We start from the raw sequence: 26,420 nt of genomic DNA on the forward strand, positions 1-26,420 counted from the left end.
CTACAGTCCACCAATGCACACATACTTCACCTCAAGGAAATCGTCTAAGCCTATCCCGATCCCCCCTTCTCTCCCTATGCCAGATTCCTTAAATCCCCCATGGGGTGACTCTGCGGTCGAAACTAGGCCTTCATTCAATCCCACAATTCCAAAATCTAGAGCTTCCGCCATCCGCCACTGTTGTTTACTGTCTGTTGTGTACGCATAACCTGAAAAGATAGATCCATCTCATAAACTCAAAAAGTTAGTGTCATGCTATCACTATTGTGTAGATGTTCAGGGTCAAGTAAAGCTGCGGGTGAGGGAGGGGTGGTGGTCATCTCTCTTGGTAGAGATAGGTAGATGGGCAATTGGTCGACATTGATGTACAATGTAAAACAAGACACATATTTGTGACATATTGTAGGTCGTATTTCATCTGGTTCTATAATGTCTTACCTGCCAATCCATAGCTGGTGGCATTGGCTATTCGAATGGCTTCTTCTTCTGTCTTAAATCTGGAGGAAAAAAGAGAGTAAACAAACGTTTTATTGATATTCTTTTTTATATCTTTTTCTACGGAGTTTTTTTACCTTATCGAATATACACAAACATACAGACCTGTAAATTGCAATGATTGGTCCGAAGATCTCCTCGTGCATGCACCTCATGTCCAGAGTGACCCCCGTTAAGACGGTGGAAGGGTAGAATTTAGTGCCAGATGAGCTTCGTGTCCCACCTCTTACCAACTTGGCTCCCTTAGAAACAGCATCTTTCACATAGTCGTCAACCTTCAGAGATTCAAGTTGTGGTAACATGTTGCATTTGAAAGGAACTGATTTGTTCTGATTATCATATTTATTAAATCGAAAACATTGTTAAAGTAGTTGTCCATAATTGTCATAAAAGTTTTAAGTTTTAAATTGGTTTGTCATAAAAGATATTTTGTAAGTCAAGATCAAAAGGGTCGTCATATTTAGACTACAGCGATTTTTGCACATAAATAGGTTACACTATGCAGCTGCATAACTTTTGCCCGGGATGTACATAATTGTCTAAGTGTAGAATGTTTCCACGTTATGACACACCCATTCATTTATGCATACTTTATCAACAGCTTTTGCGTTGATCAAAGGTCCTTGCGTTGTTCCAACTGCAAATCCATCCCCGGTAACAAGCTGCTTCTCCATGGCGATATTAAGGCGTTTCACAAACTCGTCATGAACGTCTTCTTGGACAAGAAAGCGGTTTGGACAAATGCATGTCTGCAAGAAATGTTACACATGTGATGAAGGACAAATGCATGTCTGCAAGAAATGTAACACATGTGATGAAGGACAAATGCATGTCTGCAAGAAATGTTACACATGTGATGAAGGACAGATGCATGTCTGCAAGAAATGTTACACATGTGATGAAGGACAGATGCATGTCTGCAAGAAATGTAACACATGTGATGAAAGACAGATGCATGTCTGCAAGAAATGTTACACATGTGATGAAGGACAGATGCATGTCTGCAAGAAATGTAACACATGTGATGAAAGACAGATGCATGTCTGCAAGAAATGTAACACATGTGATGAAGGACAGATGCATGTCTGCAAGAAATGTTACACATGTGATGAAGGACAGATGCATGTCTGCAAGAAATGTAACACATGTGATGAAAGACAGATGCATGTCTGCAAGAAATGTAACACATGTGATGAAGGACAGATGCATGTCTGCAAGAAATGTTACACATGTGATGAAGGACAGATGGACATAATAAAGGACATGCATTTATTGATATACGTATACATATCTCCAGCGAATATATTAACGTGAAAAAAATGAAATGACCAAACAGCATCGTCAATTGTTTACAACGTTCTAATTTGTAAAATATAAATCTAATCAAATGCCAAATGATAAATATTTTTACTGATCTACTGTTATTTTAAACATTTAACCCTTCTTTGGTTCTACAGTGTTCTACCTGGCCCGTGTTTCTAAACTTAGCATCTAGTGCCCCTTTGACAGCATCATCAAGGTCGGCAGAACTCATCACGATAAAGGGGGCGTTCCCTCCAAGCTCCATGTGACACCTCTTCACCGTACCGGAAGCTTGATTGAGGAGAATCTGAAAACAATGTTCAAGATGGCAATCAGTTATCAATGCACACTTGTTAAATATAATGGAAACAACAAGGGCACGCCAAGAAGCTTAAGTTATGTCCTACACATGTCCACAGAACAATGGACAATAATGGCATTACACGAATATTGAAATATCAGTTTTAATGAATATTGGGAACTAAGCTCGGCTTGGTCAGTGACAAAGGAGTCCCTTTGGGTTAGCTTTAGCAGAACTTGGTAAACACTAGCATGCAGTGGTAGCAGTGAAACAAACCTCACTTAAACGTCAAGCAAGGAGACATGCAGGTCGGGATTTGCTTTTAGTTTTAAAACATGAAATAGGTTTAATGTTATTGCATACTTAACTGAGCCATAACAATGCCAATGAGATATTCTGAAGAAAAAACAACAACCCAAGAAAGTACTGCTTTTGTTTTAGATAAAGGAAACCCATTTAACTGGTATTAAAGTATCAATATTGTTAAATTAACCTTTCCAACAGCGGACGAGCCCGTGAATGACAAGAGCGACACGAGAGGGCTCTCACACAGAGTCCCGCCTATATCCGCGGCACCGTCCCTGTCACACGTGACAACGTTAAACACGCCCTCGGGGAGGCCCGCCTCACGAAACAGCTGTGAAATAATTTCGAGAGAAATATAACTCTTTGTGAAAAAAAGTACTGTTGATGACAATTGGTTTCTACAACCAACTATGACCACGTATTTGCTAGTCTACATACATTTGATTTCATCGTTAAAACATAATTGACCAGAAACAGCAGTTTTCGAAAACAGCCGAGGTCTATTTTTGCGATTTTACCCCAGTTATTATGCATTTGATAATGCTAAAATTAACCATATGCTAAAAACTATCTAAAACTTAATCCAATAATTGGTCATCCATTTTGAAAATATTTATTATATAGTTTATAATCACGATGATTTAAATCAATAACTAGATAAATAAGATAGTAAACATCCATCTGAAGCATAATTCAAACCACAGGTCGTTGCCCAAAGAAACATCTGAGTATGTTGGGTATTATACAACGTCAATAACGCAGATGGAAAGGTCAGAGAACGTTTTCGACATTCAAATGTTCATGTTCGTTTTCTATCTTTAATATTAATATACTTTCGAACAAAACAGTCAGTATATAGTTACATTTTGCAAATAGTTAATAGGGTATTAAAATCCATATTCAGTCTGTTATAGATAAATACAATGACTAAACTAGAGAATGGTGCTTTAAATGTTAATCCACATATTTTAGAAACCAGCACTAAGCAGAAAGTACGTGTCCCGTAACCGTTTGTACATGTATATACCTCGGCCAGTGTCAGAGCAGTGAGCGGCGTCTCCTCTGATGGCTTCAGGACAACCGTACATCCAACAGACAAGGCTGCACACGCCTTCCGAGTCACCATGGTGAGAGGGAAGTTCCACTGACAGCAAAATTAGGGGATTTATTAAGCAAACATAATGCCAACAACGACTAAATATGTATTCCACAAACACAACAATGCCAACTAAAACGAAAACGTATTCTACAAACAAAATCATTCAAATAAAAAATAAATATTTATTCTAAAAACATAATAATGTCAATCCAAAACAAGTATGAAGATGATAGTGCTAAGCACAAACAAATGATAAGTCTACAAAAATCAAACATTAAACGTAAAACAGTGAACATAGGCCGAAGTGAAACAAATAAATTAAACATATTCTATTCTCAAAACGTCTACAAATGATGTTGCAACATTAGTTTCACCAGATTTACGAGGAAGAACAACTTGTACATGCATTTTTACCTTTGTTTTAACAACCCTTATGTTAAATATATTTACAAACATATAAGCATGAAGACCATTATCATTAGATTAAACGAACTGGGCCATAATGCGTGTGGTACTGTCTTTAACTGTATTCAAGAAATTGTATTTATTTATAGACACTTTTGTAAAGCACAGTCAAACTAGGTCAGTGAAGATGACCCAATGTCCCCTAAAGTGTCATACATGTATCGGTCAAGAATCAATGTATCTCTTAACATTTTGTTACCTTGCAAATGCAGTGAGGATATCATGTAGGCTATCATTGTGTGTTGATCATATCTTTGTGCTTAGTGTTTCACTGTTGAGGTCAATGATTCAGTTAGTAAAGGTTCATTTCAGGTCACATATACGTTTGTTCATTTTTAGAGACTATCATATATATATATAGTTAAACAACGTTTCAATATATATCACTGCTACATAATTGTGCACGACATGTATATGAAAATAACAAAATATACAACGAAGAAACTTAAGTCATGTAATATTTTGTATTTCCTTAAAATGGTCAAACAGTTGGTGAATCTTTACTGAAGGGATCTTACTGGTGTAATGAGAGCGCACACTCCTATTGGCTGTTTTATGGTCATCATCCGTTTTGATTGGCTGGGGCTAGAAATGACAGTTCCCTGGACCCTTCTACATTCCTCGGCGTACCATTCTATGTAGCTTGACCCAAAAGCCACCTCGCCGAGGGATTCACGATATGGCTTCCCCTGGGAAAAAAGCAATAACATTGTTTACACAAATTTTTATTCGGTATCATGCTTGACTTGGGTACATATATCATAATTTGAATTAAATATACAAATAATTGGGAGTCAATTAAGTCTTGCGTCCTATTTTATCATTGCTATAAACAGGAAATGGATATTTGCTTAAAAATTTTCACATGCCACTTTTTGGATTCTCATTCTAAACGAAAACTCTATATTCATCTATTATACTGATCTTCGAAAACGAAAGTAATTTGAAAAAAAAATGGAACCACATTTTTGTACATTACATCTTTAATAAAAAATGCTATCTACCAAAACGACAACTCTTACATTTTCTAGCGTAATAATCCTGGCAAGTTTTTCTTTGTTTTTCATGACCAACTGGTAGGCTTTCTTGAGAAGGTCACTTCTTCCCTGAAAAGGTTTTATTATTAAATGCGAAAGATCAGTTACTAAATCACCAATTACCACACCAATAAAAATAACACCATTCTGTACAAGACTTGTCATTGTATTGAAAATAGAGATTTAAGGAATTTCGGACAGATTCGTTGTGGAACTTTCAAGCTTGCTGTTATGATGTAAATGTTTACAAAGAATGGAATTGAAGGAAAAAGGAATTGGCAAGGCAACGCAATGTTATTTTTCAGTTGCTTCAGATTTAGCTTAATACCGAAATGTTGAATTTGAGAGTAAGTTTACTAATCGTGGGCAAGCTTTCTTAGTTGATATGATTACAAATGAAGTGGATGTAAATGTTAAAAAATAAGAGCAGACATAAACAGACACCAACAACATATGGATTCAAGGCGTTAAGCCACTACGGAGAAATGATAAATTGGCGCTGGTGCTCATATCGCCCTTCGGCGATGTCTCGGGACGTTATGAAACGATCGGACAATTCTCCACGCAACGGTCCGTCGCAGCCATGCATCAACCTCTAAATGATGAATAAACCAGACCTTTGCAGTCGTTGCCTTCCATGTCTGAAAGGCCGAGTATGCTTTAGATACGGCGTCCTCCGCCTCCCGGCAACCCATGTTAGCCACTGATCCTACCACCTCCTCCGTTGATGGGTTGAAGACTGTAGATGTAAAGTTTTACTACTATTTGGCCTCGTAGTTTAGTTTTATTTATTTTACAACAAATGTGAAATTTAAGATTATGCACAATTACATTAATCACTCTAGTATGTACGATGTCTTGCCTTGTGGGTTGGAAGTACAACAACTTGTGAGGCTAGGTGACCACATCCTTTTAATTTCATACGTCATTTTCATATAAAGTTATACATTTCCATACCGACAACATGAGCATACAAGTACTGGAAATAGTAACTTAAATTAACAGTCATATTGCCATTCAAACTGTTTAAATGGCCATTATAAGACCAATATGGACGATGAATGCATTGCCCGTCCAACCAGATGCATATACCATGGGACCACTTGGTCGTGGATAAACCTCAGACATGCTAACGAGTCCAACCATAGACATATAAATATCTGCGAATAGCATTTGCTATGTGAATATTGAGGACGATACTCTCATCTTAGTAAAACTTGCTTCTGTCGTAGACTTATGACGAGGAACAGGGAAATAATCACAAGTTGTCCCCTCTTCACATAGAAAAATTGACGATAAACTTTAGTTGTTTTTAGAAGAAGCAATCAGTTTTTTTGCAATCCATAAAGATGTCAGTGATCTTGAAGATGAAAGCATTATAACCATATTAATAACACTAAATTATACAGGCGAAATTTTGTTAATGTGAAGAATATCAATTGACCTGGGACAAATACAAGTACCATAAACGTACCAGAAACGGACATTACAGATACACATATTGTTTAAACATGCAGTAGATATCAACAACGCATCTTATTAACAAAAATCACAAGGTCTTGGAAATAATTGTTGAATCCCATATACAATTTATGCAACAACTATACCATTAAACGTTTTCTTGTGAGTGATATACTGATCCACAGTACATTCTGTAACACTAACATCTTTGACAGTCGTCTGAACAAGCGAAGCGCTGGACATTTTCTGCGTAGCAACACGAATGGTTTTGAGACTTCCTGCAACTGAGCGTCTCAAGCTGTTTAGTTATTTATACCAAAATATTCTTAACTAGCAGCGGTTATATAGATTCAAGGTTTAAGAGTTATTATATATTACATCAAAATGAACATCTTGGTTTAACATGTGTTTTATCAGTTTTGTCAAATCAGCAACCGTATAAACTAGTGTAACACATGCGTGTAAATGATGAAAGGAGCACTTCTTATAAGATGAATCCCATAACATAATATAAACGAACACAAAAAGAAAATGGTAAATAAATAAAACCTGTTCTTGAAGTGAGTTGAGTGCTCATTGTACACGTTCCGAAAACAATACATATATCTTCTCTTGACAGCGAAGAATACAAGTTTGATATCATTCAAGCTGTTTAACTGACCAGTGAGCTGAATGAGGATAGAGTTCATGTAAGGTTAGCCGTTGTTATCAAATTTATCAAGGTACATTTATAAGTGTGCATAATCAGTGCATGTTTGTGTGATCTTGGGTTATTGCTCGAGTTGCAAGACATTAGAAACCTTACTTAAGGAAGTGAGCACAGGTCAGTAATGATCTTATATCATTTAGCTGTATATATATAGTAAGTTGCCCTAGAACTTCAATCTAATAACAGCTATTTATAAAAAGAAAGCTAACTTGAGTCATATTCGCGTCAAGAATCATCTAGGCGCTTCTTTCAATTCGTCCTTGCCTTACGCTTATATGATCCTAACGTCATCCAACGTTTTTCAAATCGTTTCTTGGCTTCGAAATGAATCTCTTTCGGTTTGTCATGTTTTCATCTCTTACACATTTGAGCAAAATACATCGTTGATTTCAAATACCGTATCTTCCTGGTACATGAACTGTTTGGAAACAATTTCACAAGCTAACAACCTGTTTTCCTCACATTGAAGCCTAACTTCCCATTTTGTTTGGCAAAGCTGTCTTGATTAAATATGTCTTAGACCACACTCAGTAGACTTCCTTAAAATCTATATTTCCATTTTAATCAGTTGCTATTCTCTATGTAACTACATTCATTAAAATTGTACTTCAGTTGTAGCTCCACGTTGTTTGCTGAATAAAATTTCAAATAAATAATTATCCTTCCCCTTAAAGGAAAACTTTACATTTAGATTTATTCAGTGGCTTCGTTGGCAAAATTAAATGCATCCGTCTTTCTCAAAAATAAGCGAATATGTAAAGATGTAAGTCATTGAAATGAATAAATAATGAAACATGGTGACAGTATTATATTAACCATACCTTGGATTGTCCCAGTAATGTTAACATGCTCATATAATAGACCTAGTTATCAATTTACACTGTAAAAATGATGATTACTCAGCTATTTCATGAAGAGAAATTTGAAAAATTCTACAAACTAGTGAGAGTTCTCGTTATATTTAAAATGTCACTAGTCTCTGGTGCAGCGAAGAAAGAACAGCTGACAGTGGTACTTGGGTTCATTTAATTTATTTCTTCCTCGGGACATTTTCTTGAACTTTTAGACTGTTTCTCTCCTCTTGGGGTCAGATGCTACAAGATCATTTGCTGACAAAGCAAATCCATTTTCTAATGAAATATATTGCCCATTGGAGAATTATTTCTAGGTCATCGGCTGGAATCCCGAAAAATTTCATTAAACGTAAATAAATGTCTCAACTAAATCGTTAACCTGACAATGGATTTTTCCTGCTTTATTGTCCCCAGCGGAGTCCGAAATCCAGTTTTATTACTGCTTTCGTCCATAATCAAAAGTGTACCTGACTAAGATTCCAATTCAAAGCATACATCCAAATTAAACGTTCTTCGGAACAGTCTGCAGTTGTTATCATCCGTTGTTGCCTGTAATTGTAGAAAACATAGACCAGAACAGAACAGAACAGATCATTTATTTACCAGAAGATCTTAGACCGAAAGATGTAAGATGATTCAAAGATGTGACCGAAAAGCATACACAATTTCGCACAAATTCGCTCTACAAATTATAACCATGAACATAACCTTAAACCATATGGCATATTACTAGATTTGTTTAAGAGTTTAAGAAACGAAAAACTCAAAAAACGTTAAAATGAATATCGCATATACACCAAGCAGATGCAAGGAAACACTATGGTGAGTTTACTCCGAAGATCGCTTTACAGCAAACACAATTAATTGAAGACTAAGTTGATGCTTAAGTGAGCCAATAAGTAGTAATACCCACATACTTTGAAACTGAAACATTTGCGAAATACCTTCGACCTAATATAACAAGAAAACAAACAAACAAAAACAACATAAACACTATTTACAAAACACAAACACTGTTTTTATTTCTTTTAATGGCTGATAGTCGTTAATGTGAACACGAACTGAAATTTACATAACGATTAATTGGAACTCGAAGATATTATGTATTAGAGTGTACACTAGCTCATACATTTTTAAACATTTTTGTTATGATTTCCAAAGAAAGCGGAGTCCTTACTTGGAAAATTTCTTTTTTTTTCAAAACAAGTTTGCTACATTATACATTATAACAATGCTTAAACTTCAGTTAGGGCAAAGCTATATTTGAAGGCAATAAGACACTTCCTATCGTCAAGATACATATATTTAATATACTTATGAGAATGTAAAGACATATCCATAATCAAACGATTGCTCTTTATTATTTCAAAAATGATAATATTACAAACTCTAATGCGTTTGGCGCAACGGATCCCGCCTCTAGGCCGTATGGTCTTAGTGCAAACGAAAGGAGTACTTTAACAACTGTTGGCCTTGTCAATCTGGCTTCCTTTAACTTATACTCTTACAACCAGTGCGCAGCAATGCCTGTCAAGGCATGCAATATCTTAAGTGATTAGTGTATTACACAGTTACAGACAGTGACGGAGACGACATTTCAAATTTCATCTGAGAAAGTGCTCAATCTTTTGCTTTGCTTTTAAGATATTTGCGTTTCAAGTAATGAATTTTCTTTCTTCTTAAATTTGAAGGTAAAAACATAGATTAAAAGCAAATATTCTGTTAAAACGATGATGGCTCTTTTTATTAGACATTTCATCTCGTCAACAAATAACGCAGTCTGTTTATATTCAACTTGGTCGCTGGAGGAAACGACTGACAAAGATTTGTTTTAGTTCCTCTAATCGACAAAATTCGAGAGATTGATGACATTCAAACCTATGGCGAAATGACCTTGATAACTGTAACCAAGCGTCCTTCCGAAATGACCTTGATAACTGTAATCGAGCGTCCTTCCGAAATGACCTTGATAACTGTAATCGAGCGTCCTTCCGAAATGACCTTGATAACTGTAATCGAGCGTCCTTCCGAAATGACCTTGATAACTGTAATCGAGCGTCCTTCCGAAATGACCTTGATAACTGTAATCGAGCGTCCTTCCGAAATGACCTTGATAACTGTAATCGAGCGTTCTTCCGAGTGAACAGTACATACTTATTCTACCCTTTATTTGGTCAACAACTAATTGCATCATTCATTCCGTTCGAGGTGCGCCTTCACTCTCGGCTGTGCTGTCACTCATGGCTTCTATTTTCTGTAGAACGTTAAATTACTGTTATATTCGTAATATCCCGAGGTGATTCAATTTCATACCTTTTCGCCATTGACCTGATTACTTTTTTTATTACTGTTGGAAAGCTTTTTGAAATATAAATATTCGTATGTCGCTATGGTTCAAAAACATCTTAAGGTATCCGAAAGTGTTTTGTTTTGTGTGAAAAAATATTATTTTACAATTAATATTATTCCAAAAACAATATTACAAATAAGTATTTTGCCATCACAACGTATGCTATTTCACGTTCATTTTAAATTTAAAAGAGGAACAAAAATACAAACTCAATTACAGCTATAACCTTATTGCTAGTCATTTATGTTACATAGTATAACTTTTATTGGTACATGTGTATCCGCCCAAGATTGATGACGAGATAAAACGAGTATATTTTCATTCATTAATGACATGAGGTTTGAAGAATTTTTGATGTCCTACGTATATTCGTATATTTATTTCTCCCAATGATGTCTACATGCCAGCACACCCTCTAGTTTTGTTCGCACTGTACCAAGGATTGGATATTGGAATGAAAGTATTATTTGTACACAAGCTTCAAGATTTCTTGTACAAACATCAAACGATGGAAACTGCATACCAAAGGAAACAATGAAATTTGAATACAATCAACCTTTAGCGTTACAATAACACAACATGTCTGTATTCCTTGCACATGTATCTCATAAAACGTCCGAACGTCCTTGTCTTATACTTGTATGCTTATGCTTGTATTTGGCTTCCCTCAACACTTCATGTACGATTCAGATATTTGTTGATATCAAAGATTAATGCCTGGATGACAAAAATGATAAACATTTCAGAGTCCCCATTTCTATCCATCATCTCTTATGTTCCACATTGCTGCAGCCCAGAGGACATTATCAGCAAGCAATTCTGTGACAGTCTATTCACCTCTAGCCCACAATACCACCTCCGTTATCAGATAACCCTACGTCTACAAAAATAAAAGGATTGGCAACCTTGGAAATATAATGATGGATTCCTCTTTCATTTTAAGCTATTATGATATATTGGCTTGTCTAGTTTGTAATTTAAACTGTTCCAGTGGCTTAAAGACAGATCATCACTTTACACCTATTATGATTAACCATTGCCATTATTTCAGACACAATTACATGTGTACGTTTGCATATGAAGTGCATAATACGTATCGGTTAGGATAAAGCTTTGTCATGGATCCAAAGGTATGATATAACTAATAGTTTTACAATTTGTTCTTGAAAACGAGAATACCACCGTCCGTAATTTGTAAGAGAAAAATACAACAATTCTTGTTTTATATCATAATAATCAAGTTTAGCTGCATAACAACACTGAGCGGAAATTGAGCAAGAAATATGTAACGATATTCAATACACTTCGGATGTTTGTAAAATTATTTTCTGATTATCCTTAACGATAGGGAAATCGTGTTTTCTTGGCAAAGAAAAAGTTAGATTATCCTGGAGTTTACGAGTAAAATGCCTGGTTTTGGTCAAGGTTAGTCCTGACCTCTGATGAACACGGTATCCAAGACTGTTTTGTTCTTGACCATTGTCCATCCCCCTCAATCAACATCATCGATCGTAGTTCTGGGACTTAAATCTAGAAATGATCTCTCCTGGTTTTGTATGAAATAACTGAATTGAATGCCAACCACAGACACCCAGACAGTGTAGTGTGCATTAATAATATATTATAAAAATATCAACAATTCATTTCGCTTCAATAAATAATTGAAAAGAGTCGGAAATGCGTCATGGGAAAAACAAGAAATAACATTGTCCAATATGCCTGGTATTTAGTCAGTCTGGTAAAAAAATAAACAGAATAATATACCCGTTGAACTATTTACTATTACTTATATTAAGTACCAATGTGTCATAAATTTGCAGTTGAAACGAACACTATTTTCCCCAACAACACTGGGGACTATAATGGAAACATAATTTTTACTCCTCAAAATGTAAACATAATCCCTTTAAATAACATTATGTAGATGTAACGAGACATTTGTAAGAAATACTTAAAGCAGACACACCGAGTTTGAAGAAAATCAAATTGAAGCAATCACTTCAGCCATGTCGATGTTAACATAATCGAAACAAAGACGAAAAGGGGTCTACTAAATATTACAGTTTTGCAAGATGAAATCCCAAGAATACCAAGATAATTCAAATACAAACAATCAATGTTAGGGGTGTTTTACGCTTTGTCGAGTTTCGTTGGGGAAAATATTACTTGGCATTTTGTGTTGAGGAAAGTTAATAAATCCTTTTTCATTCAACTAGTAATCTTTAAATGATCCTTCTTAGTTAACTGATCATTTAAAAACAACAACAAAAAACCCCAACAGTTATGCCTTTAATTGCAAGGATACCATGCTCGGCGATAGACGATGACAAGATATCGAACTTTTATCCCAGTCGATTTATTGATTTATTCATTCATGGAATGATGATTGAATGATTGACTAATACTGGTTAAATATTAATGCACAGTAGTGCTTTCTCTTGCTTTGGAATATGTTGTGAGAAAATTAAGAATTGTCCAGCATATACTGTGATAACTTATTTGAATAAAATTTAAATAAACTATACAAATTTTCTTTTCGTAAGTAGGACAGCCTTTTTATTACACCTGTCACCATGCACGTATTGTCAAATATGATGATTCAAATCAAATGTATATCCTTCTAGTCTAGAACTATCATGGTAAAAGTTCCACGCCTGGGAGCTCTTCTACTTACTAGTATCCTAACTGACGAAGAACATCTGCAGTTTCTCATTTATTATCAATGGAGAACACATACATATTCGTTAATCCGGAGCGGATGGAATGAATGCAAGTGAATTTTTCTTTATTGGATGATTTCCAACAGTTTGCCCATGTAATCGAAGCGAATTTGATATGTACGAAACCATGCCCATTGTCGAGTCATGTTGACTATTTCATCTATAAGGGATATGCAGGATCAAAGCGAGTGGTACTTTTGAATTAGTTATAACAACCTTTCTCCAGCAATTTCTTCTATTTCCTTTTCGAATGCAAGTGTTAGTGTTTTTTTCTCCGTGGTGGACACTTGACTTTGTGTAATTGTGGGCGTTTTATTTTCTTTTTGCTTTTTTGCTATTACATTATAACCAATAATGCTTATGAATGTGGGACAACATTTCTGATACATGGGCCCATGCAAAAAGTCAACATCTCTTTTATCTGTAGATAACAACTGATTTATTAATATACTCACCAGTACCCTGTCAGACCTGATCCTTTGAAATTTATTGTACCAATAAAAGATTTCGAGTAAACCAACGCAAACACATTCCTGCTATTCCTTCCAATCACATTCATGTAATGGAATAATCTAATTAGAATGATAAATCCCTAGTGTCAAACAAGGATTCCATTCATCTCCGAACCAACTAGTCTTTGAGATTTAACGCACATTTATAAAAGTGTTAAGTACATTTATTTCGTTGCCAAAGTAACAGTCAATTAACATGTGCTTTTAATCACTCTGTCTCATGAAAAAATAGTTTAAACCGACATAGATAGTTTTTGAATCGTCACTTGCAAGCGTTGTAAAATTGTTCGTAACCTGTTATACGCTCGTATGAGTCTCGTTGTTCGTAACCTGTTATACGCTCGTATGAGTCAGACACATGCACAACGACTTGATCAAATTGCGTTTTATTACAAATTTTAACCAAATCAATACAACATATAGACGTGTTTTTGCATCATGAACAAAATGATTGGTCGGGAATCAGTTCGCAAATTATAAAGGCTTGACGAATAAGATAATACAATAACCTTTTTGTACTTCGCTGATATTTCCACAGGACCTGAAAAAGAGCATGCAAAGCTGAAATAGGGCAATATAAAATACCGAAATAGCAAGTCTAACTGTATTGAAATTGCTTGGTAAAGTATTCTTTTCATGATGTTCATATAACATTTGGTTGTTAACGAGTTCCACCTAGTTGAAATACGATGAAACATCAAGAATATGTGTCCTTGTTAAATGACCAAGTCTCATAAAAGAACAATACGTATTTAAACGAAACAAACTATGTAATTGCATGCGACAAATGTGTGAAAGTCACCAGAAATGTAGCTATTTGATATAACCATTTTAGTTGCGTCGAAGAGAAGTACGAGGACAATTATTTTTTCTATCAATGTTTAAAAACAAAGTCAGTATTGAAACTATACGCGTAGTTTGTAAGTAAATAAATTTCTCCAATAAAGAATATCAATGTATATAGTCACAATGGGCTTCAGTTATTATTTTGATAATGCAATATCTGAAGAAATAATGACAATCTCGTTCAAAACCGATAGGTTCCAAATTTCCTGCATTGATGATGAACATGTATTGAATGAAAAGGTTTCATTGTCAATAAAACTGTGTGAAGTTAGCTAAACATACGACATTGGACATTGGACATTCAAAATCGAATGTTGTGCTGGTACGACATTGGACATTGGACATTCAAAATCGAATGTTGTGCTGGCACGACATTGGACATTCAAAATCGAATGTTGTGCTGGCACGACATTGGACATTGGACATTCAAAATCGAATGTTGTGCTGGCACGACATTGGATATTGGACATTCAAAATCGAATGTTGTGCTGGCACGACATTGGACATTGGACATTCAAAAACGAATGTCGTGCTGGCACGACATTGGACATTGGACATACAAAATCGAATGTTGTGCTGGCACGACATTGGTCATTGGACTTTCAAAAGTGAAAGTCGTGCTGGCACGACATTGGACATAGGACATTCAAAATCGAATGTTGTGCTGGCACGACATTGGACATTGGACATTCAAGACATTGGACATTCAAGACATTGGACATTCAAAATTAAAACGGTTTGAAATCATCCGCTGGACACTCATTCTCAAACAAAAATCTTTAATGATTATAAAAGTAATAAAATGTGAAATGAAAGAGCTAGTTAAAGCGTTATTGGTTCTGCGGATTATATTGACCAATAAATTATAACACCTTTACTGAACATATTCCAGCTCTCATCAGGGTGTCCACCTTTGATGGATTAAAACTATCCAAATTGAAATAAAGCGTATGTTGTATATCAACAATAAAAGCAATCAACAGAATTTATGAGTAAAAGAAAAAACACACAATCGATTGCAAAATTGCGTCCCACAAACAATAATTCATATTGAGGTTATACAATAACAATTGTTCATTATTAGTGATATATCTACTGCCTTTATGTATACAATGACTATATGTACAATTTGGATTTCAATTTATTGGGGCTAACATCTGCAACATTTTAGAATTGTCGCACTCAATAAATGTTCAAATATAAGACAAGCAATTCAATTCGACTACAATACTGGCCGTATTATTCAGCTCATGAACGCGCAAACTGCTCAAATCTATCTTAAAGGATCATTCAAAGTCTCTGTCTATCAGGTCCAAAATTGATATTTATTAACAAGACAACTAGCCAGCACGACATATTATTTTGAATGCCCAATGTCGTGCCATTTCGATTTTGAATGTCCAATGTCGTGCCAGCACGACTTTCGTTTTTGAATGTTCAATGGACAATGTCGTGCCAGCACAACATTCTATTTTGAATGTCCAATATCGCGCCAGCACGACATTCGATTTTGAATGTCCAATGTCCAATGTCGTGCCAGCACAACATTCGATTTTGAATGTCCAATGTCCAATGTCGTGCCAGCACGACTTTCACTTTTGAATGTCCAATGTCCAATGTCGTGCTGGCACAACTTTCACTTTTGAATGTCCAATGTCCAATTTCGTGCCAGCGAAACATTCGATTTTGAATGTCCAATGTCCAATGTCGTGCCAGCACGACTTTCACTTTTAATGTCCAATGTCCAATGTCGTGCCAGCACAACATTCGATTTTGAGTGTCCAATGTCCAATGTCGTGCCAGCACAACATTCAATTTTGAATGTCCAATGTCCAATGTCGTGCAAGCACGACATTCAGCTTTGAATGTCCAATGTCCAATGTCAACATTCGATTTTGAATGTCCAATGTCCAATGTCGTGCCAGCACAACATTCGATTTTGAATGTCCAATGTCCAATGTCATGCTGGCACGACATTCATTTTTGAATGTCCAATGTCCAATGTCGTGCCTGCACAACATTCGATTTTGAATGTCCAATGTCCAATGTCGTATGTTTAGCTAACTTCACACAGCGGGGTTAGCTGTTTTATTTGTAATATTGACATACACAACACTTCTATCAAATATTGGCGGATATCAATTTGGTATGGGGTTGCTATGCTTTCAAACATAGAAATAATTATAAAAATGTCTTGGTCTGTTAAAAGATATCTGTTGGACATTTGTGTAAATAATGAAAACGTGTCCGACCAAATTGAAGTAAAGAAGTATTTGGAAGAAAAATTCGAGCTCTTAATTTTAGTATAGGGTCGTTAGCCGTGTCGTCGGTGGCGAAAACCTAAACCTAGTCCATTACTTACACAGTAAAATATAAACATAATATACTTTGACGCGCATGTTACAGGTTGCACTATGCGTAACAAGGCTTTGGTCTCAAAAACCTATTATTGTTATTCTCCTTGAATAACTAAACAAACAACGGCAGACAACGGTTGGCAACGCTTGTAGCGCACGTTAGTTTAACAGCAACACGCCTCAACTGATGTTCGAGCTGAACACAGGGACATTCGTGTGCGCCTTATAATCAAACACACGGAACGGATTGCAAAAATAACGAGATCTAGATAATTATATCATGCATTGGTCTCTCAGATCAAAATATGTGATGGTAATGCAAGATCTTGTATCGCCAATTGCAATACAGCTTTTAATACGGGAAACTTTGTCGTGTGATACAGCACAGAGAACCAGTGGGTGTCTGTTTCTAACTTAAAACCTTAAATATATAACACTTGGCTTGTGTTCATAATAATGTAAAAATGTCGATTTCTTACCTACACTAAACCAGCTTCTTTGAATTAAAGTTCAGGCAATCAACAGAAAGTCTCTTTTTTCTACGACTTTTATATTGAAAAGTTCAGTGTTATGAAGAGGCAATTCCACCAATTCTAAATACAGCGACAAATAAATTACTTCAAGAATTAATGACAAAGCGAAAAAGCCCCACAATATTCATTTTTTATGCAATATTATTAAGCGATATTTACGGAAAGCACGGATCTGCATCAGATACCAAACCATTAGTGATGAAATTGCTATTTCTCTTCCGATATTGTGTTCTGTAATTGGCCACTGATGCTGAAGTATCCAAATGGAGACGTTAATTATCAAGGCTGCTTTTTTCAAAACAACATATTCCAGAGGAAACTGTTACTCTAATGAAACGAATGTGACTTTGGGCTTAAAACGCACAAAACAGCAACCGAAGCCCAGTCAACGTTTTATATTTTTATAGAGATGCTCAATTACGATGAAAAACAACGAAGTATTCTCCGTAAATGCCCATTACTACCACAATTATATTTCCGGTGTTTGTTTGTTTCAGTGTACGGTTGCAATATATTTTACAGAGTGAGAAGTATTTTTTCACGGCGGTTGAAAAATGGTTTCTTAAAAGACTTTTAATTGCATTCATAACAAAAACACGACAAACTCTATGCGCACATGATGTTATTTCGGAACTGACGTTGTTAGTTGTGTGTCCCAGCCCTGTGTGCGCTTATGTTTGATTTGGATAAAAGAACCGGCTAAAGTGTTTAATTATTGTAAATATCAAATTGATATTTTTACTGTTAAAAACAGTGAATTATTATGTTTAATTCACTAATAAATGGATATAAACCACAGAAATGCCGTTTGTATTTAAGTCGGTGGTATACTCGTACATACTTCAAACATCGTCTTTTGCAGCACGGTCTTATCATGATCCGCTCTCAAGTACTGTTGTTGCTCCCTTGAGGTTGAACACTTACATTACACAAGAAATCAGGGTATTATCTATTTTGGCTCAATCGACAAATTTCTGCAACGAGGTTTCATCTCCTCTTCCCTGAAATTCGGAATACCGTAGTTTTTTTAATCGAATCCGGAATATCTTTTGAAGAAATTGGAGCTTGCTTTTCATAAGTGAAAAATACTAGAGAGGCTGATTTGTGGTACGCCCCCCCCCCTCCAATATATGTGGCTATAATGACAATTCATTACATAAGAAATGTCAGTTAAGTACTATGTTTACTTGTTTTCATGTGGAATCCGAATCCAGTTTGACCCATTAATGGAATGTCACATTACTAACCTCAGCAGCCTGCACACTTTACTTAATAGCCCGGAATCCAAAAGCGGACGTGATAACCACTGCATGAGGAGGACACGGAAATATTCAGTTTAGTAGGAATCTGTCAGGAGACCAATGAGACGGGTTAACATGTCAAACACAGTCATCGCAAAAATAAATTAGCTGGAGGAGGTTTTTCTGAAGCGTTAGCTTTGACAGACCTAAACGATGCCATTTCCAATTGCACTGAATAACATACGAATTACCAGAAAAAACAATCATGGGGAAATATCGGAGCGCCTGAATCTAATTGTACGGACTAAATGTCGCGTCAATCTTCTCCGGCGACAACATGGTGGTCGCCATGGATACGTTGTCTGACGTAGAACATTCCATTTCAGTCTTGCCGTTGTGGTATCTATAATAATAATAAAAATAAATTGCATATTGTTAACTAAAAGACATATATTGCATATGCTTTAACATGATAGCTTGTGTAATTTATTTTTAGCTTAGTTTGAAGATTTTCTGATTTATTATATTTATTTCTACATTTTACAATCGGTGCGGCACTGTTGTTTTCCGGTGATATATAAATGCTAAAATACCCTCGAGCGTTTTGACCCTGTAAGAATCATTTTACAAAGGTTATGCGATTTCTTAAAAAAACATATAATACAATATAAAGTAAATGCCAATTAAACTTTTAGATTAAAAAAAACCCATAAAGCAACTACATGCCTTTCACACGTATCTCATAAAACGTCCCAACGTACTTGTTTAATGATTGAATTTGGTACCAGGGCTCAATCCTAGTTTCTACACATTACACACATAATGATAACAGCTTGCTGATATCAAAAAGTAATGCCGAAACCAAACCTTTGTTAATGAAATGATGAAATAATGAAGCCTGATGCCAAAGAAAGCAGACAAGCATATCAAATCATCGGAAGTTGCTTTGAAATGCCAAAAAAAAATGTTTCTTCCAATTCATATGTTTAAGTATCTTAAATATGAAAAACTTAATTCGATGACAAAATGCACCTTTGAAAATGCAATTTGTAATCGTTAAGCAATAATATTAAATAAGTGATTCTCCAAATTCAAGGCAGCCGCTACCCCCCCCCCCCCTCAAGGCATCCGCTACCCCCCCCCCCCCCCCCCCCCCTCAAGGCAGCCGCTACCCCCTTCAAGGCAGCCGCTACTCCCCCCTCAAGGCAGCCGCTACCCCCCTCAAGGCAGCCGCTACCCCCTCAAGGCAGCCGCTACTCCCCCCTCAAGGCAGCCGCTACTCCCCCCTCAAGGCAGCTGCTACCCCCCTCAAGGCAGCCACTACCCCCCCCCCCCCCTCAAGGCAGCCGCTACTCCCCCTCAAGGCAGCCGCTACCCCCCTTCCTCATGCTAGTTAAGCTCTGATAAGTAAATAGTATACAACTAGGCGCCAAAATGATAATTACAGGTATGGTGTGTATCAAAATACGTATACCATTGCCAGCTTTATTTATTAGTATAATTGGTGTTCATATGTTCAAGCTCTACAATGATTAAAATGTTCATAGTAACAGATCTAAGTGGTCTGCTAATACAGCCGAACAGTGCTTATGCCATCTTTATCAAACGTACACTAGTGAATATAATTTACCAAATTATCATATTGTTGCAATAAAGAAACATTCTACATAAAGATGTTCACGATGATAGTTTTATATAAAAATAAAACAATATCTATTTTACAAAACAAACGAAATGATTTATACATCTCTTGACATAATATGAATTCATGTTTCAGCTTCATTCTACCACTGCATAGCCAACAGCGTATGATTCAAATTTCATTGTTTTTATTGTAAATAAATATCCTGGTACAGCAAAGCATCGTTCTTACTTAGAAAACTCTGTTTTAATTCATTTCAGGGTCTCCTTTCATACCCATCATCACTTATGTGATCCACAATTACATGACGCTATTAAAGTGAATGCCGATACTTCATTCCAAATGATGTTATCAACAAACAATCCCAAAACAGCCTTTTCTACGATGACCCACTATACCACATCAGCTATCAGATGACCCAACGTCTATAACAAGAGCAGGATTGGCAACGGTCTGATTACGGATTCCTCGTTCATGTCAAGCTTTATTATTGTATATCTGTTTGGCTATATTTGTATTTAACTTATCCAAGTTCATACCCTTCCCCAATTATGATGAACCCTTGCCATAGCTTAATTTAGTTCTTCTGACGTTAAGTTCTAGCCGGAATCAAATAAAGCGTAAATGATTTTTTCAATAAAATCTTTTCCAGATTTCCGCATTTTATCCAGTACAGCTCAGGCACTTTGGTAAGGATGTGCGTGTGTCAACAAAAATGTATCTTTTTTATGACAGACACACACTAGAACTGTGCCCACTTAAAAACATGTGTTGGCCAAGTGCACGTTTCATCTTCGTGAGGATAAACCTTTGACATGAAACCGGAAAATTGTTTGTAATCATTTACCATTACTACGAACGTGATGTCTATTCTAAGGCTTATTCCAAACAACAATACCTTCACCAATGTCAGTTATATAGACAAGGAAAATGCCCTCATTACGTATAATTACGAAGTAGTAGAAGTTAAACGCACGACCAAACAGGAGATTGAAAATGTGCATCATAATCAATTCTTATTTATCTCTATCGATATCTGATACACATCGGAGGTTTGTAAATCAGATCGAATTGGCTGAAAAACCGCTATCAGATTATCCTTAACGATAAGGGAACCATGTTTTCTTGGCGAAAACAAGTGAGATTATTCCGGACTTCACCTTTGTTATAATGACTGGCCTTGGTCAAGAATATAACTGACCTCTGACGAACAAGGTATTCTGGACTAATTTGTTTGCTGACCATTGTCCATCCCATTTCATCATTATCGGTCTTTTTCATAGTTCAGTGACTGAAATCCACAAGGACCAACAGCCAATGATTGAGTTAGAAAAGACCCATGCTGGTTTTGTATAGACAATTGAATTGGATGCCAATCACAGCCACTAGTACAGTTTAGTGTGCTTTTATTTCATATATTTTTTACAAATATTCTCAACTCGCAAGACGCTTCAATAAATTGAATAACGCCGGAAATGCGTTCTGCATGTAAATGCAAAACAATATTTTTAATACGCGTCTTCCTTTTCTAAGTCTAATGAAATAGTTCCAAAAGAGTGATATACCCGTTGAAGTATTTCGTATAACTTAAGTATCAATGTGTCAGGAAAATACAGTTAAAAAAAACACTCTTCTTTCCATCATGAATGTTGCAGGTTTAGGAACCTCGACCATTCCTGGGATTGTTTTAAAGATATCTTAAAATATCATTATGTAAATGCACACAACTTTTCTAAGAAATTCTAATACAAGACAAGCCGAGTTTGAGGACAATAGTTCAAGTTATAGCCATCATTTAAGCACTTCTATGTAAATATGACCAATCTAAAAACGAAAAAAAAACCAAAAAAACTTAAAAACAAACATATTTCCTAGATGAACAATCAAGAATGCCAAGTTATAAAAACGTAAATAATGCTAGAGCAAATAAACTCTGTTTGCGTGAGTACATTTTATGCTTCGTCGGTTTTCCTTTGGAGTAATTATTTCTTGGCATTTTGTATTAAGGACACTTTTTTAGAATAATAAAGCCTATCAGACTTCCACCGTTTTTGTTGTCTTGTTTATTACAACATTGGGAAAAATTAGTACCATAAATAGATGTATATTTTTAAGAGCTGTATCATTTAGTGAGCATCATTAATTAACATTCAAGTTTTAAACAATGTGTGATTGTTTTTCTGTAAAGAGTGTGTAAACAAAATAGTTAGTGTGCATTTCATAAACTCTGTAATGAGACCAATCCTTTGAAAACGGTTAAACTCTGAAAAACGGTATCACAGTGTCACTTTTTGTGATGGAAACCCTTTCGATGCAATATTTAATTGTTTAATCGTCTTTTTGGGTAAAATATTCATTTTAATGAAAAGAGTATGCCTTAGGTTGAATGTCTATTATGTACGGCGAATTACGCTAACAATATGTCTAATAAATATATTAGTTGATCGATTGCTTGATTGGTTATTCGATGGATACTTTTGTTAGCAATATTGTTACTAGCAATTTTCTTCAGCATGAAGATATCAAGCCTAGAAACCCTACTACTAAAACTCATCCTAACCGAAGAAGAATATCTGTTGCTGCTATGTTCTTTTCAACAGCGTACACAATTCTAAACAAACCCATCAATGTCGAATGCAAATGACTTTTCTTGTTTGGAAAACCGATGAGGTTAATCCAACATAATCCACGATACACTTCTTATCTTCTTATAGAATTACTTTGATAATATCTTGTTATAAACACTAACGGAATATGCAATATGGCATGGTCGAAGCGATATATCAGTAAAAGAAAAGGCGGCATTGCAGGTTGAATAAAGAAATATGACAGCATGGCACTGGGTAAAGGCGATTTATCAATAAAAGTATAATGCAGTTGTGTTTTTCAAAGAAATGTATTTGTGTTCCTTTTGTAATTCTTATCTGACGAAACATTTTGGGCTGTTCTTGCTAGTAAACAGTGGCATACAAATGTAAATACTTGATTTTTAAAATCAAACTATGTTAAGTTGCATAAAAAATATGGACCGTGGAAACACACCATTTTAGCCATTGGGGTTTCAAATGCGTTTTAAATTTGAAATCAATCTTTAGAACCAAATATACACTACAATCTAGCATAATATATCGTCAGTTGTACAACTTCTATTATTTTTACGGATATTTGTCATCAAAACGATCGAAGCAATTGTTTACACACTTTGTTTTGCAACAAGGAATATAAAAGAGATAATGCTATCTAAAGAGAATTGGAACTCGGATTCATTCTCTACCCAAAATACAAACCGTACGAATATCTGTCTGATATTTCATCCAAATACACCACATCAAACACAGACAGACAAAGTAAGGCTATTTTAAATCGCAACAATGCAAAAACGTTTCTGTCATTTATTCCAATCGTAATGGAATAATCCAATTAGATAATGACATAATTCCTCAGTGCCAAACATGGATTCCATTAATCTTAGCACCGATGAATTGTCGATATACAATGCACTTTTCAACATGTGTCATGTAAAATTACTCCTTTTGCTTCTGTTACCGTTCAAATTTGTATAATTTTAATCAATATATCTCATGACAAAATTAATATAAAGTAGCTTCACCTTTTTAAAACTGTTATCGTTCGCAGCATAACTCTATATAAACAGTGTGTGTATACCACGTGATAAATTGCGTCATAAATGCTACTTCGGAAGGCAATATTTTGATTTGAAAAAAATACTTTAAACAAAGATTACTTCACTTTATATTCACCATTTTAAATGAAACATAGCGCAGTCTACGCCACTTAAGGAGCCCTGCCTTTTGTCTTTAACCATAGTTTGAATAAGAGTTTAGTTTCTTAAAACACTTCGACAAACCTTTTCACAGTATGGCCGTCTGACGGAGTACTGTCAAAACATTATTCTGGAAACAGGTGTGTCGAAGTGTTTGATGAAACTAATGACCTTATCAAATTGAGGTTATAAAATGAATGCGGGGCTCCTAAAGCGGCATAGACTGCCTTTGGTTTTATTTAAAATGGTGTTGTAAAAGAAAAGTTATTTTTAATTTAAGTCTTCATTTTAAGAAAAATGTTGCCTTCCAACGTAGCATTTATGACGTTATTTATCACGTGGTATACACACACTGATAAAGCACGTCGATCTTTACTGATTTTTTTTTCAAACCAATGTGACGCCTACTTAAAAGGTAATCCATAGGTCAGCATTTTGAGATCCTTCTTCCCGTAGCTAAAATATTATGAGTATGTGTCCATGACAAAGGGTTTAGGTTGTCAAAAGTACAGAACAGAGAACCAGTGGGTTTCTAACTTGAAATTTTATTCACGTTCATCATATTAAGCTAGGAATATCTGCGTAATAATGTAATAATTTATTATTTGTTAACTTACATAGTCCGGTTCTCTGAATTATTGTTCAGGCAATCGTTTAGACCAATAAAAAGTTAAACACCATTTCTACTACTTCTAGAGTACTAAGTGGAGTTGTATGGAGAGGCATTTTTAACGTCACTAAATTAAGCAACACTGTTTAACTTTACGAATACATAGCCATTTACCCCCCCCCCCCCCCCCCCCAATAATTCATTTTTATGCAAAAATATCACTCGTTGTTTAGGAAAAGCACGAATTTGCAGTACAGACCAATTCATTAATGCTGTAATCGCGCTTTCTCTTCCGATAATGTGTTCGGTAATGGACTACTGATGCTACTGTATCAAAATTAAGTCAAAATGGAGACGTTCATAATAGAGGTTGTTTACACAAAACAACATCTTGCAGAGAAAGAAAGTTACACAAGTGAAATAAACGCGACTGTGGGCATAATAGGCGAACAACAGAAATACACCAAACATCTTTGTACATTTTTAAAAAGATAAAAACCTATAGTACGCCAGACTGCTGGGCAATTCCTTAGACAGTTACATTTAAGGCTAGTGTGACCCTTTTCTTTGGCATGCACATCAATCTTTGGATCAGCCAAACTCATTATAATCAACATTAATACGTACGAGTTTAGCTGCAGACCACCAGACAATGTATTTAGTCTTAGAGATCCTGGAAGGAGCTGAAAGGACATGCATCGTTGTATCGGTACAGATCGGTATTTTTATCCTTTTTTTTAAATGCTTGCGAAATAGTTGACTTTGACACATGTTTGATGGCCTACAGCCTGAAACCTTGAAACACGATTGAAGAGCTGTAGCCGTTGGCATTGACATATTTTTTTGAAGGCAAGCTGCCTGAACGTTGATGCATGATTGGCGGTCTACAACCGGTGACATTGACATAGGATTGCTGGTCTGCAGCCGGTAACCTTGGCACATTTGCAGGTCTGCATCCGGTAACCTTGGCACATTTGCAGGTCTGCAGCCAGTTACCTTGGCACAGGATTGCAGGTCTGCAGCCAGTACCCTTGGCATAGGATTGCAGGTCTGCAGCCGGTAACCTTGGCACATTTGCAGGTCTGCAGCCAGTACCCTTGGCACAGGATTTCAGGTCTGCAGTCAGTTACCTTGACACAGGATTGCAGGTCTGCAGCCAGTAGCCTTGGCACAGGATTTCAGGTCTGCAGTCGGTAACCTTGACACAGGATTGCAGGTGTGCAGTCGGTAACCTTGACACAGGATTGCAGGTCTGCAGCCGGTAACCTTGACACAGGATTGCAGATCTGCAGTCGGTAACCTTGGCACAGGTTGCAGGCATGCAGCCGGTAACCTTGGCACTGGATTGGACGCCTGCATCCGTCGAACTTGACACATAATTGGACGCATGCAGCCGTCGAACTTGACATAGGATTGGACGCCTGCAGCCGTCGAACTTAACACATGATTGGACGCCTGCAGCCGTCGAACTTGACACATGATTGGACGCCTGCAGCCGTCGAACTTGACACATGATTGAAGGCCATTAAACTTCTTTGCGCATTTCAATTGCATATTAAATGAACTTTTAATTAATCATTTTCTTTCATTTTTAAAAGTAACTGGGAATACGCACTTGTGCTATTATACTATCATATATACAAATGCTTTTTTTATTTAATCAGGTGTTATGCTCGGACATATTTCAATCAACCATCGTCCGGTTAAACACGTTTTTTCCATAATCCCCTTACATTTATTTAATATGTTACTCTGGGAGATGAACAATTACGTCGCACAAGAATAAAAATAGGCTT

General features: G+C 36.0%; 1 protein-coding gene across 1 annotated transcript; it reads right to left on the reverse strand.

The window, feature by feature from the left end:
• On the reverse strand, nt 1-26,001 carry LOC128216160 (succinate-semialdehyde dehydrogenase, mitochondrial-like). The gene is made up of 11 exons (XM_052922739.1): nt 25,755-26,001; nt 5,623-5,744; nt 4,991-5,074; nt 4,487-4,657; nt 3,432-3,548; nt 2,592-2,735; nt 1,961-2,104; nt 1,086-1,244; nt 601-770; nt 439-497; nt 1-209 (listed from the first exon to the last, which is right to left on the reverse strand). Exons 1-11 carry the CDS (start codon nt 25,999-26,001, stop codon nt 1-3), a joined length of 1,626 nt encoding a protein of 541 aa, XP_052778699.1.
• Between the last annotated feature and the right edge of the window lie 419 nt (nt 26,002-26,420).

The sequence above is a fragment of the Mya arenaria genome, chromosome 14, assembly GCF_026914265.1.
Source record: "Mya arenaria isolate MELC-2E11 chromosome 14, ASM2691426v1".
Taxonomy (NCBI): Eukaryota; Metazoa; Mollusca; class Bivalvia; order Myida; family Myidae; genus Mya; species Mya arenaria.

What these genes read in the sequence shown, in the direction of transcription:
- LOC128216160 (XM_052922739.1), bottom strand. Translation starts at nt 26,001, where the DNA reads ATGTGTCAAGTTCGACGGATGCAGGCGTCCAATCCAGTGCCAAGGTTA. An exon ending in GGATTATTACGCTAGAAAAT is followed by an intron (nt 4,658 to 4,990) that starts GTAAGAGTTGTC and finishes CTTTTTTCCCAG; the next exon opens with GGGAAGCCATATCGTGAATC. An exon ending in CTGCTCTGACACTGGCCGAG is followed by an intron (nt 2,736 to 3,431) that starts GTATATACATGT and finishes ATTATTTCACAG; the next exon opens with CTGTTTCGTGAGGCGGGCCT.